This window comes from Drosophila persimilis, unplaced genomic scaffold (assembly GCF_003286085.1).
Source record: "Drosophila persimilis strain 14011-0111.01,24,50 unplaced genomic scaffold, DperRS2 tig00000124-arrow-pilon, whole genome shotgun sequence".
Classification (NCBI taxonomy): domain Eukaryota; kingdom Metazoa; phylum Arthropoda; class Insecta; order Diptera; family Drosophilidae; genus Drosophila; species Drosophila persimilis.
The window spans coordinates 9,497,284-9,519,013 of record NW_020825294.1 but is presented as its reverse complement, the minus strand read 5'-3'; the positions used below and the strand labels follow the sequence as shown (position 1 = coordinate 9,519,013).

General features: G+C 40.5%; 1 protein-coding gene and 1 non-coding gene across 2 annotated transcripts; both read left to right on the top strand.

Annotated features, from left to right (window-relative positions):
* The first annotated feature begins 248 nt into the window (after positions 1 to 248).
* Positions 249 to 4,431, top strand: LOC6596338 (glutamate receptor ionotropic, kainate 2). Its single transcript, XM_002021658.1, has 13 exons — positions 249 to 330; positions 393 to 539; positions 597 to 659; positions 1,147 to 1,356; positions 1,707 to 1,918; positions 1,979 to 2,137; positions 2,198 to 2,356; positions 2,412 to 2,692; positions 2,752 to 2,941; positions 3,007 to 3,368; positions 3,429 to 3,859; positions 3,930 to 4,186; positions 4,246 to 4,431. The coding sequence occupies exons 1-13, from the start codon at positions 249 to 251 to the stop codon at positions 4,429 to 4,431; spliced, it is 2,739 nt and encodes a 912-aa protein (XP_002021694.1).
* A 1,336-nt stretch (positions 4,432 to 5,767) lies between these two features.
* LOC6596337 lies at positions 5,768 to 5,917 on the top strand. The gene has a single exon (XR_048081.2). It is a non-coding gene; the product is annotated as a U4 spliceosomal RNA (small nuclear RNA).
* Positions 5,918 to 21,730: the final 15,813 nt, after the last annotated feature.

Sequence of the window (21,730 nt, the reverse complement as noted above, 5' to 3'; positions counted from 1 at the left end):
TCGTAGACAGCTCCATAAAATTTCATTTTTTGTGCTTCTTTCTCAGTGCCTTGCGAGCAGTACCCCGGCACGGATCCGGACCAGTTTTCGTTTTTTTTTGTCAATCTATACTTATTTTTTACGCCCGATTGGCAAAAATTTCGAGCATTTTCCTAGAGTATTTCGTGAAGTGAATTGGAACACTGGGATATCGAGTCTTAAATATTTATCATATCGATATAATGCTTAACTTTAGATGACACATCGTGATGTCTGTCATACAGTTCCTAGTGCTAGTGGCTCTATTTTGTTCCAGCAACGCCAATGATGAGGCTTTGGTGGTGAAAATTGGTTGGTAGACCTGCACATATGAGTCTTGTATATAGTAAATATGTAAAATAATGTTCATTCAGGGGCCATTTTCTTCGATACGGAAATGAAGCTCGCTGAAGCATTTGATGTGGCCGTGGAAGAAGTGAATGCCGTAAATCCTAACCTACGATTTGAACCCATCAAACATTATATGACAATTGATGACAGCATTGTCTTACAGGATCTTTGTAAGTAGTTTCCAATCTTCGTTAAGGATTGTATATATATGTTTGAACATTTTTTAGCTTGCGAATTGATTGGAAATGGTGTCGCTGCTATTTTTGGACCAAGTTCAAAGACGAACAGCGGTAAGTTCTTCTGTTTTTTCCTTTTTCCGGGCCATAGTTAAATTATTTTTAAACAAAAATCATATGCTCTAGCGTCATAAAATAATGTCTAGCCATATACATATATGTATAAATCCATAAAGATTAGAGAGCAAGAGAGAGGGAGAGAGGGAGAGTCTTCTAAAGGCTCGTCCCATTATGCCGCCAACCTCGTTAATGATTCTTCAGAATATCCAAACACACTCTCACATAAAAATCGGGCCACGCAGCATCCAAAAGATCCAAATAATTTTGCAGTAAATAAAAGACTTTTGAACCGATGCCAAGAATACATTTCCCCCTCTCGATTGTCGTTTGGTTTGTGTTGTGCTCTTTGTGTTTTGCTCAGCACTTTCATTGTAGGTTTTGTTAGTTCCCCAGATCATTCTAAACAAAAATATACACACTCTCTCTCTCTCTCTCTCTATATATATATGTATATCTCTTGTTATCGTGCTCTCTTTTGCAGATATTGTTGAGGTTTTGTGTAATATGACGGGTATACCACATCTGCAGTTCGATTGGCATCCCCAGCAGTCGTTTAGGGAGAGACTCAACCATCAGATGACTGTCAATGTGGCACCAATGGAACTGATGCTATCGAATGCCTTTTCGGATATTTTGGGCAGCAAGCCCTTCGATTGGAAGTCCTTTACCATTGCCTATGAGAAGAGTACTCGTGAGTATTGTCACTCTATTATATAAAAAAGTTGTTGGTCCGATATTTTACTTTAAGCAAGTGAGCCGGGGGTTGGCGTACAAGCGAAGCGAGTGCGCAGGGGACTTATTTTAAGTTTATGTTCTTATTGTTAACTATGTATATTATTAGGTTGTCTTTTCAGTGTTAAAACCTTACTAAATTCTTTAAACGTCTCATCTAAAAACTCTTACACTCTACTGAAATTTTGTTCTCTACTATAACATTAAATATCCGCAATAGCATTCCCAACATCTTAGATATCTCTGGAATCTTATCATCAATAGTATGTTAGCTTTTCCCAATCAATACCTACCCCCTTCCTCCCTTAGACCTCAATCGCCTGCAGCACATCTTTGCCTGGAAACAGCTTCATAAAACGGGTATCAAAATGCAGGAATTCCAGCGAGGTGACGACTATCGCATACTCTGGAAAAGAATCAATAATGCCCGAGAAAAGTTTGTGCTATTGGATTGTCCCTCCGATATTCTGGTGGATGTAGTAAATGCCTCTATAGACTTCAATATGACAGGGTCTTTCAATGTGAGTATCCTTGATATACAACAATAAATGATTGATTTTTGATGATTTCTTCTTTCGCAGAATCTATTCCTAACCAATCTGGATACCCATGTTAGTGGCATAGATCGTTTCTATTCCAGAGAGTTTACAGTGACAGTGGCAGCTGTAAGACTACGAACATATATTCCACCGCCAGTTCATGATGAAATTGACGTATTCGACAACGAAGTGGATACTAGGGTAGGTCCTCAGTATAAAAGTGACTTTAATTGGTTCGTAAATTAATCTTTTTTTATAAAGTTTGATTCTCTAGGAACGCAGCTCGTCTATGATGCTGTGGTTCTATTCTACAATGCTCTCCTGGATATGAGTCAACGATCAGGTTTCTATATGCCACAGTTTAGCTGCGGCCATGGCTTTTGGCAACCAGGACCACATGTAGTACAGAAAATGAAGGAGGTAGATGAGAGCACATCAAAATCCAATCAATAACTAATCTTAAATGATGTTTCAGCTCACACCGAAGCAAATAAAGCCTCCCTTCAAGACCCAACGTCTGAAGATCAATGCGAATGGCCAGCGTGAAGATTTCAATTTGGAAGTGTACAATCCTCTCATCGATCGCGTGACCCACATTTGGAATAAAGATTTTCAGCTTGTGGATATTGAAAAAATAAAGGAGAACTCCAGTCAGGCGGTGAAGCAGAGACGTCTGGAGAACAAAGAGGATTTCTCGCAGAAACCCGTGCGGTTTACAGTGGCCACTCGTGTGGGTAAGCCGTACTTTAGCTGGCGGTAAGTAAGCCCTAAATATTCTAGCTATGTCATTTATATATTTCTACACCTTTTTTCAGAGACGAACCCGAAGGCGTTCACTATGAAGGCAATGAACGTTTTGAGGGCTATGCCGTGGATTTAATATATAAATTGGCAGAGGAATGCAAATTCGATTTCGATTTCGAACCTGTTAGGGATAATAAATATGGTAGCTATGATGCGGCAACCGATGAATGGGATGGCATCATACGACAGCTGATTGACAATGTAAGACAATGACAGCATCTATGCTTGAAAGATACACAGCACAATTTCCACTCCTCTCATTCTAGAATGCTCAAATAGGTATCTGTGACTTGACCATTACCCAGGCACGTCGTTCAGTTGTGGATTTCACTGTACCCTTCATGCAATTGGGCATCAGCATTCTGTCGTACAAGGAGCCGCCACCCAAGGCGGATATTTATGGCTTCCTCAATCCGTATGGTGTGGAGGTTTGGCTTTATGTAATGATTGCCATGATGATCACATCCATGGCCATGATTTTGGCAGGACGCATGGATCATGGATCATGGGAACCTCCGACGGAGAATGGCAATCATGAGCTGGTGCGTCACAATATCTGGAATATGCATAATACCATGTGGCTGGTGTTGGGTTCTATACTAACGCAAGGCTGTGATCTGTTGCCAAGGTAAGTAAATCGGAATACATTTATTTTTCTTATATATATATACATTTTTTTTTTTTTCAGGGGCCTTCCCATGCGTCTGCTGACCGCTTTCTGGTGGATCTTTGCCCTGCTTATATCTCAAACATATATCGCAAAACTGGCTGCCTTTATAACCTCTTCGAAGTTGTCGGGGAATATAGCCTCCCTGCATGACCTTATTGACCAAAATAAGGTACAGTTCGGGACCATACGCGGTGGAGCCACATCCGTTTACTTTTCCGAATCTAACGACACGGAGAATCGCATGGCCTGGAACAAGATGTTGTCTTTTAAGCCAGATGCCTTCACCAAAAACAACGAAGAAGGTGTGGATCGGGTAAAACTAAGCCGTGGAGCCTATGCCTTTCTCATGGAGACCACCAATCTGCAGTACTATGTGCAGAGGAATTGTGAGCTAACACAAATTGGAGAGAGTTTTGGCGAGAAGCATTACGGCATAGCAGTGCCATTGAGTGAGTGTTGAATGTACCTACCTGCATTTCTCCACGGGAATTCTATATATTTTTTCTATTGCCTCTATAGATGCCAATTTTCGATCGAATCTCAGTGTGGGGATACTCAAGCTCAGCGAACAGGGTGTTCTCTACAATTTGAGGAACAAATGGTTCAATAGCAATGAAAGCACTTGTGTCGAGGACTCGACCATCGATGATGGACAATTCGATATGGATTCTGTGGGTGGACTTTTCGTAGTGCTCATTGTGGGCCTATTTATTGCATTTCTCATTGGCATAGCAGAGTTCCTGTGGCATGTCCATCGCATTGCTGTGAAAGAGATGGTTTGTACTTTTATAAATATGTCCTTCGAATATGATGATTTATAGTTCTACATTTATAGATACCCACCAAGTTGGCTTTGAAAGCAGAGATTAACTTTCTCTTACGCTTCTGGCTGACTAGGAAGCCTTTGCACACCTATCGCCAGAGTCGAGACTCGACCTCCACGGGCTACTCCTCCCTGCAACAGTTATCGAGTGCCTCTAACGAAAAAAAGAGGAAAAAGACAAAGAAAAGAGCGGAGTAGTAAATGGATGGAAAGGCTTGCAAACATTCAGTGAAATATGTATATAGAATAGAGATAGGATACTATAGAGCTAAGCTTTGAAGGGAAACCATGATATAATTTAAAAGAAAACAAATGTGTATCATTATGGAATTTATTCTACTGGCTTTGTGTTTGTGGCAGAGTGGATAAAGTAGTAGATGTAGGAGGAGTTATTATTACAAGCTAAGGTCGTTCGAGAGCCGTGTGGATCGTGAGATCGGTAGCGTATACTGTTATCCTGGGTGCTAACATCGCTGTTGCTCTGTTTCAGCTGCTGCCCTAAACACCTTGTACTCTGTGATTCCTGCTATTTCGAATCTCCGGCGTAATTTCCAACCAATTCCCTTCCAAAAACAGCGTTTTATTAAAACAATGGCAGGGACATTCAAGGCAGACAACAGCAGCTTTGTAATCCGCACTCATTAACATTCCCGACAGCCAATTGCCACCCACAAATTTGGGCATCTTAAGGGCCCATAGACCCGTCAACTACCGGGACATAATTAACCCTTATTTGTACATTTTATTGCCTGCACCATAAAAGAGCCATTTAAATTACAAAGCGCAATACAAAAACCTTTGGCCATTCAGCCATTTGGCAGGCCCGGCCCGGATCGGCGTCGAGTCGAGTGCTGGCATTCAGGGTCCAGGACCCCATAAAGGCCGCGAAATTGTCTGAGGTGGAATGCTGATTGTTGAGTGGCATTTAACTTTAAGGAAATTTTCGACGGTCGAGGTCTGGCTGCTGTTGCCTTAAAGCAGCTTACAATTTACAGTTTGGCCACCGCCGCACAGTGGGCCAAGCCGCTTAACTGCCATAATCCAAGTATCTGGCCAGAACGCAGCAGCAGCAGCAGCATCAGTAGACCCACACTTGACCCTTTCACAGCTACTCCTCTTTCTCCTCTCTTCTTTCCCATCCCAACCCATTCATTGCCCTTTTCTGTTTTCTCGTTTTTTTTATGTTGCGGGACCCATCAATGTTGAATGGGAGTGCGTGTCTGATGCGGGCAATGGTCATCATCGAAGTGGTTTCGGCAGGAAGAATTTGCTTGTTAGGTCATAAAAATTCAATACCTAAGGGGGGAAACTAGTGGCCAGACCTTGATAAAGCTTCGCAAAAATCTGCTCTGACTCTCTGAGTGTAATTGGAACTGGTGGTGGCTTGTTTAAGGGTCAACTGGTTTTGGAAGCCACCACCCCAAAGCTTGACCAGTTTTTGCAACCCTTTTTGATGGATGCACTTCTATAATTCCCAATAGGTTAAAGCTCCCTTCATGTACATATAGATTGTGCATTTGTCCAACTCTTTACCAGCCTTGTGCAGTGGCAATACCGCAAGCAATGAAGCTTCAACTGAGCTGCGATTATTGCTAGTTGAAAACTTTAGCCAATAACTCGCCCTCTGTTCGGTTCCGCAATGTTCTGATACAGTGAGGCAATTTTTTTAAGGTCCCAAAAGGGCCGAATTATGAATACATTTCAAGACGGATAAGCTTTAGAGCTAAAGGATGGTATTCCATTAGAAACCATTAGGGCAACAGCTCTGCTAGCACTCCAGGTTAACAGCCTGTTATGGCTCTCTGTCAAAGAGCCTGTGGCCGCTGCCGCAGGTGTACATATCACACGGCTCTCGAGCGGCCATAGCTTGTAAGCTAGATATTATTAAGCATCAAAACCCAATGTGAACAGCCATGAAAATATACATACAGTAAATAGCTTTATCTGCCGTTTTAAAAAAGTATAGGATTAATATTATTATGACCAATTATTCTGCTAATAATATCCGTAAATTGTCCGACATAAATCGCATTCGCATTCTTTCAATCATTCCAACCCAACACCCTCAGAATCCAGCTTATTCATTAGGTGGGGATCAACGCACGAGTGGCTCACAAATCATTTAATATAGACATTCCTCGCATCTCTGTCAAAAGTGACATGGTCCCACAAGCTTATTAACCCTTGTCAGGGAAATGCCTTCGGGCCAAAAAAAATCCACTAAACGGATGTTGGCCATCAAACAACAACAAAAACTACAACACCCCATAACCCCCCACACACAGGCAGAGAAAAAAAAGCCATAAAAAACAGACGCAGTCGATTGCCTCATCGACGGAGCGGAAACAATTGACTCGATTACACGGCAAACAAAAACAACTTGCCAACATAAACATGACAGACCAATAAAAGCAACAACAGGACTCCACTAGGACACAAAAGGATACAACAGAAAAAGGGCAGCCAACCCCGGAAAAAGAGGAAATACTCATTCTATCAAATAAACGGAAGGTTCGAGGGCCGAAGACCGTGATACCCTAAGATAACCAGTTGTCTTATAGGAGCCCAAGTTTGATTGATGCCAGAAGGTTTTTTTTTTTATTATAACTGGTTTATATTTTCTATAAGCGATATCCTATATCTTTATCCTGTATTATTCTGTGTATCTACATATATCCTACGTCTTCCAATCTTGGCGGCTTTGATTTATACTCTTTTGAATGCCGATAGCTTAAAATCTGAGGCCCAAATTTAGCATTGAACCATATATTTGATTTGAAATTGATGTTGTTAATTAAATACATAGGTATGATAAAGTAAAAGTTATTAGGGGAAAGCTCTTTGCGCACTCACTTCCCTCGTTTGCCAATCCCCGACTCACTGACCCATTCTCTCCGTCCTGAGATTGGGACCCACGCAATTCCGACATGCTCACACGCACATTGGATCTTTTTAGATTCGTCACATGTTCATTTTGCATTACTATTTGGCATGTTCTTTGCTTTTTTAGATCGACGGCCCACATATTAGATAGGACCTCAAATATCATTGCAAACCTCTAATCAAAATCAAAGCACCCTCTTCTAGGGTATGACCAGAGGAATAACAATGTTGCAAGTGTAAAGAGTGCGTGTGAAGGGATGTCCGATGGCATTGGGTTTTTTGTTTCGTGTTTTGGGGCTTGGGGTTTTGGATTGACCTCAGCCAGAGAGAGAGAGAGAGCTCGAGCTCACTTCTTTGGTTGATTTTTTTATCCGACATCTTTTTGAGCATGCTTTGATTTGAATAAATGTGTGTGTTGACTCCACTGCACTGCCGTTATTTTGATTTCGTTGTCGAATTGTTTGCTGCTGCTGCGAGTGAGTGCCTTAAACCGCATTGTAGAATTTTCGTTATTGTTAGATATGCCACACAATTTGAAAAACGTTTTGGCAAAAAAAACCACAAATTGTTTTATTATCTGTGTGGCAGCATTCTTTTTTTAATGGTATATAAAATTTTAATTGTTATTTATTGGGAGGCGATGGATGGGTGTGGAATCCAGTTGTTGTTGGGTTAATTGGTTGCTCAGCTGGTGACCAAAAAGGGGGTGCAAATATTTGTATATGCAGTGAAGTGCATTCACTAAATTAAATTTCAACAATTATTCGATCTAGTAAACAGGGAATACTCTTTTGTTGGTGAAACATTGATTCATTTTGTTCATGGTTTTACATGTTGAGTTAATTCAGTTAATTAAATTAATTTTTAGATTTTAATTGGTAATTATGGAAAGTAATATAACAGGCAGGATGGAAAGATAAAACGTATACGCCTCGTATCAATCATACACTTTCAGAGAAAGTGTAGGAGTAGGCACAAAATTTCGATGGATTTTTGAATCAGTATTCCGCCAATGGTGTACGGTGCACACCCACACAAATCTCCGCCGGAAAGTGCAGTTCTAGGCATCCACAATGCATTTTAAACAACAAGTTGTCGAGAGGTCCGGCCGCAACACTGCCCGATAATTGTTGCTCTGGGGCAGCAGAAGAGAGCCAATATGTTGGCTTGTATTTTCGTGAGGAGCACGGGCGACTCGAATGTGGCGTGGGTGTGTGCCTGGGAGCTGGTGAAATTTCGGGAAATTCAACCAGCTAACCAGCAGAAAGCAAGCTGGCAAATAAAAACAGAGCCAAAACACAGCACGACGTAGGAGGTGGAGCCCGCCCCGGGGCCTACAGGACGGCGGAAGCTGAGGCTGGCTCCTGTTCGTGAGGCTCAGGCTCAGGCAGAGGTACAAATTCAATATGGCGTCACAGAGGAAGTGCCACAGACGCACAGTGCATGTGCATTTGTGTAGGAGGAGGAGGTGGGGGGTCCATGTGCATGTCCATGTGCATGTGTGTGTGCTCTCTCATTGAACCAACAGCTTGTGGCGTCAATTTGTGGACATTATTGTTTCATGACTGCCAACTGGTTGGGCGGGTGCAACGTGCAACGTGCAACGTGCCACACATGATACGAAAAGCGAGGCCTAAGCAAACCTACCCGGAAAACTCGCCACAATCACAGGATAACAGTTTTCCATGGGATCTGTTGCGGGGGGCGGGAATCCATCTATTGTTATTTGATGCAGCTGCAACTGCAACAACAGTAGCTGTGTGCCACTGTGCCACACAACTGTGATCTCATTTTTCGATTATTTACGCGTAGATTTGTGTGTTAAATTTGTGCCAAAAATTAATTGCGAAGCGCGGTTTTCTGGTTCTCTTTTTGGAATGCCAGCCAGAAGAATGTCCATTCGACGGCAGATTCGGGGCCGCCGAGATAATTATGCCCCAATTAGTGTTTGGTTGTTCGAATGGGAAATCAATTACGGAGATATTCAAGATGAAAATTGTTAAATTGTTATAGAATTTTGCGGACCCTAACATAGCTGGATTGCCGAAATAGCTCGAAAATATATGAATATGTTTTGGGGTTGGCTATTCTTCCTTTTCTGCCAAACATATAATCAAAATTATTCTACCTTCTATAAGAGTATACAAATGTTAACAAAATGTGTATACAATATTTCCGCTTAATCATATTTCAAAGAACTATACATAAATTCTACTAATTATCCAAACATATATGTTGCATTTTATTGTTTCTGGACTCTATGTTTAAAATTGCTAAAATAAATGGAAAATAGTTGCTTTTCCTTTTTGGATTTGAATAAATGCAATGAATTTTCAGCAGCTAGAAAAATCATGGCATATGCCTAATGTTCTATCAGAGAGTTGATAGAGTTTGTGTCCGCTGAATGTATGTTTCCCATGTGGACCCTATTTCCTGAGCACGGCATAAATCAACTGCCAGCGTGAGCCTTTCTTAGCTCCTAGAAATCCTAAAAACTTCTCTTCAAACACTAAAGCCCCAACCAATATCCGTCTGCAAATGAGTGTAGAGGAACAACCAGTTGAAATGCCCAACTGCTGGACATTTACAAACGTATTAATTGATTTTCATTCTCTCAATGTTGGGCAGGAGAATCCGCCCGTCTGTCCTAGCCCCTGTCCTCCTCTGTAGCTGACCCCTGTCCTGCCCTCTGTTGGCCTGTAAAGTTGATTTGATTTTGAATTCAATGTCAAATGCGTGTCTTGACTGCCGTTCTCGAATTTGTGAAAGTTTCGATTGGGGGAATGGAAAGTACGAAGTAGCATCCAGGGGCAACCACAACCCTAGACCGTAAATGACATTCGAGAAACTTGAAAATCGTCTGACGCAGATATTTTTCTTTCCGTTTAATGAAAATTTCATTTTTGTCTCTAGACCTAGATCTTTTCTTTTTCCATTGCAACTTTTAACTTGTCGGATGGTTTTCTGTTTTTCTGGCTGGCTTTTCATTTGCAGTTGCTGTAGAAAATTGCATTCAAGCTGCCTTTAAACATTTTCTTTATTGAATCTTTATTTTCTGAAGAGCATTTTGAAATATTTTTTATGATATTTATGTGGTTTTGTAGTTGAAAACTCTAATGTTACATTGGAAATTTGCTTGCTAAAATATTAGTTTATTAAATTGTAAACTGCATTTAAGAAAGTCTAAAAACTCTTTAAGTTTTTGGAGAATATTCTGCTATATTAAATTTATATTAAATTTTACTTTATTAAATTTACATAATTAAATTTCCAATTAATAAACCAATACAAAATCACATAAAGTCCAATTACGTTTTGCATAATAAATAAAATACCCAACAGCCAAACAATTTTTTCGCTTTTAAAAATAAAGTGAGTCCAGCATTTTTAGCTATTTTATTTTTATAATTAATTCATGTAAATATAAATAACCTTAGCTAATCTATAAAATAAATTTCGTAAAGTCTCGGGCAACATATCAACTGTTTGTCTCTTGCAGAACTAAAATGCTTCGTAGTAATCGTTATTTGTCTCACATTTGGTTGAAAGGGAAATTATTGTAGGGGAAATTCTCCCTTGTGGAGCAAGTGTGGTGAGTTTTCCTTTGGCCTAGGTTGCCAGGCAGCGGCTTTTCCATGTAAGTCAGTAGACAATTTATAGAGACATTAATACTGATTTTGTTTTGGAATATAAAATGGGGAGAAGAATGTTTGTGTAGAAATTTAGGTACAAAATGTATGGCCAAGATTAAGTTGAAATGACTTTGAGTTTCTTTATTCTAAGACAAGGTAATGCAACTTTTTTGATATAAGATATCAACAGGTGTAGAACAGAGAGAAGAAGGGAAGTAATAGTTATATAAAACGTACTATTTTAGCTTAAAAATAAACAATTCTTTTATACCCAATTACTTTAGTCGAGTACACCTATTCAAAATGTCGTACACGTAACTTCCACCTGTAATAAAATGCCGAAAAAATTGAGTTTCTCTTAAAGATACACTTCACAATAATTTCTAGCTTAATAAAACGATTTCTGAATAATAACTTAAAGCGGAATAAAACAATTTTCAAGTTTAGCTTCAATGTCAAGACAACATGTTGTATACGTAATTTTCTCGGATAATAAAACTGGGGAAAATGGCAAATGGAAAGCGTGATTCAGCCAGCTGTAATGATTCCCAACACACAACAAGAAATTCATGTAAGAAAAAAAAGCAGAAAGAAAAAACGAAGAAAAAGCCAAGAACAGACACTCGCAGGAAAAATTCGATTCCGACAGCCGAAGACACGAAGAAACGAACAAGCCGTATGCGCCCAATGCGAAGACATTGAAAATTGGAAAATATACGCCTACCAGAACATGCGATAGGCTGTTCCCGTTAAATAATAAATAAATACGCGACGCACCCACACCCACACCCACACCCACACCGACACCAAAACCCGACAGCCACACACCCATCCGGTTGTAATGCGCATTGGAGTCTCCAATAAGTATGCTATGGAAAACAAATGCTTGACATGACTTATGAGGAAGTCAGACAGCCACTGAAGGAGCACCAGTGAGAAGGAGGACTCGTCGCCGAGATGAGGCCTAAGTATTGTTTGTGGTAAGGGTGGCTGGCTATATAGAGGTCCCTACTCTATGTATCTCCTATATATATGTTGTGATATTTTTCCTTCTTTTTCTTTTATTGTTTCCCGGCGACTGCGCATATTTTCCTTCTATTCATATACTTTTCCTTTCTTTTCTTTTTTTTTTTGATTTTTATTTTTCCCACTTTGCTCTCATTTCCATTTTTTTTGTTCTGTTTGTTGTTGTACCTTCAGTGAGAATGGGTCGTTATCTTTCAATTGGTTGGCGATTGCTTGGAGTTGGGAGTGCAAAGAACTCACCTCATAAAAGGTATTATATTCGTGGTTCTCGAAACGTTTGGGAGCTTTGATATAAATTTTGTGGAATTAATGGCATGATTTTTACATAACTGCCATAACTAATTTTTACATAGCCTAAACAGGGGAATCAATGAACATGCTTTGAAATAACATCAACCCAAAAAAAATATGCTCTGAGAATCGAATTTGATTTAACTATTTATACGCATAGATGTGACACCCGAGAATGGAAATGGTAGAAAATAAATACGGGGTTTCACTTAAATTTTAACATTTAGATGAAAATATTTGATCTAAATATATTTCCCGCTATAAATATATATATTTAGTATTTAAATTAAGTATTTCCTACAAATTTGATAGTACATTTATTTTAAAGTGTTTTATATTTAAATTAAATGTAGACTTTATTTATTCTATTCAAATTAAAGTGAAATTGATTTAATTTCATAGTGATTGTATTTCAAAATAAAATATGTAAATTAAATATGGGTGTGTAATTTTTCTCTCTGTGTTTCCGTTTTGAGATACAGTTCACGTGGGGGAAGACTTTGACAAGCCTTAGCCACCGGATTGATATTTTTTCGCACAAGTAATACATTATTTTGCTAAAGAAATGCCCCGTTTTTTAAACAAAATCAATTTTTCCATTACACGATCCTGCTGGAAATAACGTAAGCCCTTTTTGTAATAGAGTTGCATTCCGCGCACCTCTCGTCACGCATTTTGCGTTGCAGCTTGCCATTATGCTACCGGTCTGTGATTAACGTGGCTGTAATACCCACTAAGTGCATGCTTTTGACTTTGCTTCCATACGTTTCAAAGTCATTAGGTGGGAATGCAACCCCTTTCATACAATATATACTTATGCATATACCGTGTACATAGATACGAGTACGAGTACTATTAGTACCTATGCGGGTATGTGTGTATGCAGGGACGAAGCGTGGTCATTATGCGGCTGGTTATTTTCCACATTTCATGGCTCAAGTGCTTATTTGAGCACACCATCGGGGGTCGGTAGTCCTAGAGCCCTATAGGGCCGGACGCCTTCGAGTTTCGAGTTTGTTTTCCGTTCGTTTTTTTAGCTTTTCCCAAGAAGCACTTAAAAATCGACACGGTATGCTGTTATTTGTTATTTGCCGTTTGAAAAAATTGCTTACTTGCAGTTGGTCTTCGTCTCTCAACCCCAAACACCACACCCCCCACCATCTAGTATCTGCAGTTTTCAATCAGCCTAATGACAGAGGCAGTACGAATTTGCTTTTTAATTAAAGGAAAATACCATTCAACATTGTCGAAGAGCAGACACTCGAAAAAGTCCAACTATTCGCAAACTTGAACAAACAGCAAACAGAGAGGAATACACTCGTACAGACAGCGATAAAGAGATACAAATGGAGAGGGAATAGAGGGATAGAGTCATAATAACAATAATGAACAAGTTTGCCACTTCATTTTGAATGGTACGGCAACGTTGTGATAGCTACTTAGTGCCAATATTAAAATCCAGAGCCACAATATCCAATGCCAAATTGCAATCCAAAAAGATAAACAGCAACAGTAGACAACTGCAGTAGCGGCAGAGGATCGGAGAGGAGTACCAGGGGGCAGCCGGTCCTGTAAGAAGCTATGCAGTGGAAAACCCAAGTTAATCAGCATTTATGGAAGATTTTACAAAAACTTTTGATACTCTACATGGATACACGTCAAAGGTAAAGGGTACTATCAAAAGTTTGACGAGTTGGTGAATAAGTGGATGTGGGAAAGTATTTATATGATATTGGAAATGACTTTCCTTAAGGCATAAGGCATAGGCTGCAATGGTCCTACAATAAATAAACCTGTATGTATCTTGAGCTATTACTAGCTGTTACTATTTTATATCGTAAGAAAAAAAGATGCCGAACAAAAAAACTATAGACTCCCTTGTGCTCGGACAGTGTTAACGTATTTATATTCTATATTTCTATAAATTGTGCAAGTTCAGCTTTTGGCATTTGCCAGATTTAAGTGTATCTTAAAAACTTCTTGCCATTTTTTGAAATATTTCCCTTTTTCCATTCTGAAAGGGCATTCAAGTATCCTTCTTGAATATAACAATTTCCCATGGACTCCCGTTTTCCGGTATTCCTTTTTGGAAGTAAATAATTTCATATTTTTATGCTGAAGCATTTATTTGCTTAGCTCACTGGCTGTTTTGGCTGTTTGGTTGCTTTGGTTGTAATCTGCCAAATGTACTGGTACTCCCACAGAGAGATGCCTCCTCCGCCACTCGAGCTAATGACACTTTATGTGGCCAGGAGTACTTCAGTCCTTCGGCCAGGACTGCCAGACCACTGGCTGTCCTGCTGCTCCAGTTTGGTGTCTGGTTAATGTGCTTTATGCCCCTTGTGTCTGTGGCAAGCTCTCCCTCAGGGCCCAAAGGCGTAAGCCCCAAGAGGCGCTTAGGTCTGTGGATGACCCTTGAATGCGGTTTCTATTTTTGTTTTTTTTTCTGCAAATTTTGTAAACATATATATTGATGTATCTGTAGTGTCTGTGGTCAAGTGCTGATTATATTGAGTGTTGCAAATGTTGAAATTGTTGCCTCTCTGTTTAACCTATTGTTAAACTCCATTTGTGCGCCTATCGTTTTGCATCTACGCGGTAAGTGGCTCGTGCCTTGAATCGTGGGTGAGGCGTGTCCGGTGTTTTTGCAATTTTAAACACTTCCGCCGCACAATTCAAGAAGAAAATAAATTAAAAAATTTAACTCCAACTCCCACTCCCACAGAGCCAGACCCCAAGACCATTTGTTGTCCGCACATAAAACTTTACCATTCGGTTGTCTGACTGTCTGTCTGCCTTTCTGTGTGTCTGTCTGGGCAATAAACAGGAACAAATTTACGCGCTGCTAACATGCAACTTGTGGCTTGTAACTTGAGTCAAGGTTTTTCTTTGGGAGCATGCATACGTACATATACAATAAAACCTGCAGCTGGCATTTTCTGCCCCATCTTTTTGTTCCACCCAAGAAGCAATTTCATATTATTGTTCCACTCGAGCAACTTTGTAATTGAAATCAAAGTGTGTAAACGGAGTCCCAAATCAAATCACATGAACACCACTTCCAGCAAAAAACCCTTCCTTCCTGCCATCCATCCATCCATTGATCCCCCATTGAACTAAGAGGACAATGGCGGCATGCATACTCGTGTGCGAAAGAGTTGGCCATTTCTTTTGATTAAAGTTGGCCAACAATTAAACAGTAAATGTGTAACTGCGACTGTGACTGTAACTGGAAACTTTTTGTGAGAATTGCTGAAAAGTGTTTGCCATTTGATATGGTTTCTGGACTATCCTTTCACTTGATTGGGTTTCCGTTTTGTGGGGGGAGGCTAAACAATGACTAAGGGGCGTGTGTTCAACTTTGTTCTATTGATTCTCAATTGTTCTATTGTTCAGATACTTTAATTGTTGAGCCAAATGTAGCTGATGTGGATTTACTAAAGGATTTTTAACACAGAGATCAATGGTTATTTGTTCATAAATGTTTATTAATTTAAGAAATAATTGCCTTGATAAATATTGGTCTATTCTGATCTTTAAAGCCAAGGGAAACCCTTTTGGGGTTGCTCCGTCCCATTTAAGATTCAATCAAATTTTAATCGAAAATTAATCAAAGCCCAAATTTGATTTTAATTCCTAATTGAACCTTGAAATCGATGTGCAAAAAATGTGCTTGACAAAATGCTCCTGTCGCATTGAGGGCATTAATTAATTTCATATTCATTAGAAAATCTATAATTTATTTGAAAATAATTTGAGCAACACAGCATGCAAAATGGAAGGGAAATCATCTTAATAGTAAATCTCAAATCAATTTGCCCCAAAATGCTGTTACATGCACGCATATATATATATATATATATATATAAATATATATATTTACATATAGAGAGAGGCACGTGCAATTGAGCAAACTATAATCACAGGAATTTATCTAAAGCAGGCAGTAAGCGGAGGCTGGAGTACGAGGGAATTTACATGAACTTTGGTGCACATTCGGTGTATCTGAATCTGACCATCTTGCCACTGTAGGCGGCCCACAGAGATGCCTCACATGGATATAGGCGGCTCAGGAACTGCAATTGAAGACATTTGTCATGCCCCTGACGGAACAGACGGGGCAGAGGACGAGGAGACGATGACGGGAGGCCTAAGCAACTTGGTTAATTATAATGGGTGCGGCTTTCTAGTGGGGGGGAGTACAGTGATTAAGGGGCATATACTCGTGGCAGCAGGCTGGGGGATAGCAGGAGGCTGGCTGCCAGCAAATTGCAATTCCAAGAGAGACGACGACGACGACGCACCGGAAGGAAGTGTAAAATTCAAATATGACAAATGACATGAACTTAAGCGGCTCCTGCCAGAGAGCCACAGCCAGAGGCAGTAACGGTGCGCAGGGGGTACGCACTCCCCCAAGATTTATTGTATGGTCGGTTTATGGAAATTATTAATATCGTAATATCTGGGCATAATTTGGTAGATACTCCATACCGGGCAGGACTCCTGTGCAAGTCCTTGATGGGGCCTTAATTAGTATTTTGTAATTTATCAATTTGTATGCTGGTCAGACCCAAAACAAATATTTTGATGACCTTTAGATTATTTAACGATGTGTTTTTCACTGAAGTAATAGAACTGTTTCCATTCACAGCATTTTCATTGATTTATAAACAGTAGTTTCGACTTGGAACTACAAAAGTTCTCCACAAAACAGTCAAATTTGTGTGTGCCATCGGTTTTTCCAGTAAAACCATCGGTAAAAAATATATCGTACATCTGTAGAGGTCCAGGAAATTGTTCAGCTGCTAAATTGAAAAGAGCACATCTGGAAAATGGAATGGAATGGAGTCTGAGAGAATCAGATGCAGACGACAATTGCATTGATTAATATTTGATAGTCAAGGACTCCCTTTGGTTGCATAATGCCAGACGCCAAATTGGCTTACGCAAGCTCTAGGAGTTGTGTAAGCCAATTGTACAGAAAATTAGCATTGAATTCCACACAGGGAAATGAAGGGGAAAACTCGTTTAGGTTCAAACCAACTTTAAGGAAGGCCCAAGCCAAATAGTTTCTTGTTAATCGATGCCTTTCCTGGGCCTCCAGGGACCCAAGTACCTTCCAATCAGTGGCCTGTGAGTCTTGGAGATACCACAAGTTTCTCTATAATTGAGATGCCAATGGGATGCCACCAGCGGAGTTTGAGGACAATCCAACATGGCAGCAGCGTTTCGAATTGCTTTGACCAGGTTGCGGTTTCACACAGAGAAACGTCACACACACACACATGACCTCCTCCGATTCGATTGTAATCCCAGGAGCGCCTCTGGCAAACAAACGCAGATTATAGGGCAAAGAAAAGCAACAGAAAAACAGTAGAGGCAAGCCACAGAAAACCTATAGAAAAACTACAGAGAAAAAACTGGCAACACGATAACAATAAAAAGTGGCTGCTGACACAAAAAAAAACAAAAAAAAAAAAAAAACAAATAGAATAGGAACACGACGACAGCTCTAAAAACAATTTGACATTTGGCCAAAGAGCGAACGAGAGACCCTCCGACAATGGGCATAAAAAATTAGTGGGTCTGGCCAGAAGCGAGAGAGAAACTCACGTTATCATCCTAACGCCATCATCGAGCGACCTGACGGACGTTGTCAACACCCAACACAAGGACATGGCTCAGTAGAGGAGTAGAGTAGAGTAGTGCAAGACAGAAGTCCTGCAGTCACACAGGAGTCAAATGAACAAGCCGCCTATAAGCTGGCAAAAACGAAATCAAATTCTTGGCAAAGCGACAAGCTTTGTGGCCATAATAATACGTGACCTGTCTGCTTCTGGGCCATGGTTGCGCCATGGTTTCCATTTCTTAAAGTCAGCAAATGATTTGCTTACCAAAAGGCGGAAAGTGAAGGACCAAAAAAGCAGTGTAAACTTGAAATGGAGAAGAGAAGTGTGGTCCGTCCGTGTGTGCGGGGGTTTACTTACAAATTGATGTGAACTTTTTCACATGTTTCCTTCCACATAAAACTAACACACGCAGGCCATTCATCATCTTCGGCAGGAGGCGGCAGGAACGGCAGGAACGGCGCTGAATATTCCATTTTCCTAAGGACTTCTCCTACTGCTGGCCACTAAGAACCAAATGGGATAAAAGATACATTTTTATAGACGTGTGTGTATGGGATTTTTGTGTGTTAGTTTACAAGTTGCAGCCTAAGGCTATTTGGCTTGTATAAAGTTTTTTGGGCCAGTGGATAGGAAGTGCACAGATAGCAAAGTGGTTCGGAAAAGCCTGTAAACTATGTAAATACGTTCTGATGGTAAAATAGTATAGCAAATTTAATGTTTAAGAAAGAAACGATGGACAAATGTATGGGTTTCCGAGTGGGTTACAAATTAATGATGTCAAGAAATGATTACTAGTTCTGTACGAAAGAAGAGTTTTTCGGTTCTTAATCTTAAGCTGCGCCATTTTGTTTGTTTTTTTTTGCGGGAGAAACGACCACTGAGTACCACGATAAGTTTGATAATTACTATGGGAACTCTGCTGAACATCCTGGAATCTCAGTTGAGGTCACTACATCCGATCGAGAGGGAAAGTGGGAGATGGGATCAGTGGTTTCCATTTTGACTGATCACTTGGTTATGAGAAAGCTTTCCGCAAGATAGGAGCTGCTTTGAACCCTTAAACCACTGTAGCTAGCCTTTCGGCTAGCATGCCGGGCACCGACAGGCCCCAGACTTATGGCTATCGTAATATGAATGGCAGGAAAGCACACACACACACACAGAAAATGTGTAGCCCGAAAATATTGTCTAAGTGAAAAAGTTTTCACATATGATTTATTTATTTGATGTGCCTGTGCAGACCCCTAGAGAGGGATAGCAAGCAAATTATAAAGATGGTTATCGCATCCTGGCGATTAGTTATTGGATCATTTACTCATTGATTGATGGTTAGGTGAGGCACTGGGCCTGTAATTGGAGAATCGGGCAGGACGGGCAGATGGCACTGAATAATGGAAACCATTATGTAATGATCCTATTTTGGGCAACCTGTTGGGGGACCGGAAAGTAGAACTTTTTTCACCGCATTTGTAAGTTGATTTAAAGCCATGACACTACCCACCCACCCGCATGCTGACAAATTTTATTTCCGCCAAAGTCACGCACCAGGGAACCCCACTCTGAGCACCCAGCCGCTGCGACCCACATTTTGACACAGGGGGGGGAAGGAATGAACCCGACAAGCAGCTAGCTGGGCTCCTTTCCGGGCAAACATTTATGCGAATTGTCTTTTGTGCGCTTCATTTCGCATAAACAAATCTCGACCGTTGTATATTTATACCGGAAACGTGCAAATAACGCCCCAGGGACTAGGCAAAGTGGAGTTCTCTTCACGTTTCGCCATGTTCCAGTGGGATCCGGGGGGTTTTCTGTGCCATATTGTCACCATTGTTGTGGCCGGGGCTCCTGCCACCTGCGTCGCTCAGATTTTTGTTTTGTAATGCCCTCCTTCGTTTCCTATACCCTCCCTGGAAGCTCTCCAGTTTTCCTCCTTTTTTTATTTCGTTTGCTCTCTGTCTCTCCGCGTTTTTTCATCAACTAACTACGGTAGAGCTGGGGAAAAAATTTACTTGACGTTTCCGTTGCAGTAAAAACACATGGCCAAAATACAAATAAACAAACATGAATGGCAATGAATGGGAAAGTACTTTAGGGATGAAGCGAATTTGGGATACTCTTTGGAAGGTTCTTTGGAGGATCGGAAGATTTGCTTAAAAACGGGAATATTCATAGATCAAAGAAGTAAAGTGTAAGGAAGGGCAACCTATACAGTGGATGAGGTAATGGTAAGGAGTTCTTCGTTTCCATGGATGCAATTTGTTTTCAAATATATAGCTTATTCAACTGGGTCATTAAATAAAGGAGGGTGCAGTAGAAATTCTCTTCTAAGAAGTTAAAATCTCGAGAGAGATGTCCTGCATACTTCTCCCCCAGTCAGGGTATACACGTAGTCGTTGGTTTATACTTTTTATAGTCTACTTTTGGGCGTTTCGCGCTTTTGTGTGCCCCACTGCGAGTGTTGTGTCCCCACTATGAGTGTGTGTGTGAGAGTGTGTCGTGTGTCGCACCAATGTTTGTGTGTGAGTGCACGGTAGCTTAGTGCGGTTGAATGGATGGTTGGATGTTTGGTTTGTTGCTTGGGTTGGCTTTTGTGTGCGCCTATTGTCAAATTGAATTGTAATAGACACGTTTTTGCAAAAGCCAAGTGTGAGAGTGCCAGTGCGCCCGCATTTGTGTGATTGTTCGTATCCATGTATGGGATTGTTGGCGGCTGTATGGGTGTCTGCATCTGTAGGAGTATGGAGTGTGGTTTCCCTGACACTTTATATTTACAGCTGCGCTCCGTCACGCTCGACCAGAACTGGGCCTGGGAGCCAGTGGCCCCTGCCATCCCACCAACCTGAGGCCCAGACTAGACCTCCTCCAACCAGAGCTACGACCAGACCCTGACTAGAATTGCCAGTAGCCGTAGTCCGTAGGACTTAATTTTATGCATACGAAACCGTATGCGGCGTCTTTCGTGCTCATAAAAAAATATTATTGCATACATTTAGGCGGTGGCTCCAGTGGCACTACCATTGCACGGCCTGGCCTCCACTGTCTGACTGCCGTCCTCCGCATTTGCATTTTCTTATTTAAATGTCGACTTTTAAACGACGACAAATTGTTTTGACGTTGTGTCGCTTTTTGATTTTAAAAAATGCTAAGAGACAACAAGTTGAAAAGCCCCTGGTTGTCGTCTATATACGACTGTATATCTGTCCATATGTCCCCGGGTCTGTCGTGTGTGTAGCGAGTGGAAAATGGGTTTTTTGTGTTTCGGTTAAAGGCTTAAAAGCCTGGCCTGCAGCTCTTTGTGCGGACAAAGAAAATGCATAAGAAAAATTTGCTGGTGTAAGAAAATATGTTGAAAATTTGTAGCAAAGAGGAAAATTAATTTTAAAAATATTTTACCATGTGAAACATCTATTTGAAATTGTATTAAAATGTTAAACAAAAGAAACAGTATTAGGGTAAAGTGATTAGAGTGTGCCCGAGGAGGAATTTGTAACTGAAATGGGAATAGAAAATGATAGACTATTTGTTTAAAGCTACGCCTAAAGATCAATCAATATTAATTAAAATAAGCAAGAATTACTAAACGCTAACTTGCTCTAAAATCCGGGCTCACTTTATCTCCCGACAACCCAAAAGCCATTCTAATTTATATCCAATTCCCGCATAAAATATTCTCGCTACAAAATAACATTATACGGGTCCAAAAACTATGCAAATTTTATGCAGCGACAAATCCACACTGACAGACCAAATTTCTCAAATATTCCTTGCCCAATTAGAGTTCAATTTTTCGATGAATTACGCCCGGACGACGCCGCTCTGCACCACTGCCCTGCCTACGTGCAATTTACAGGCCCATATTTTAGCCCAATTAAAATGAAACTGAAATCCGAAAAGCGTAAAAACAGTAAACAACATTGTCACTTAATTTAATCACATTTATAAAAACCACTAATTGACTTTTGAACGTTAATGCTCGAGCACCATTGAAAATGCCAGGACACACACACACACACACACACACGGATGCCTCCACAT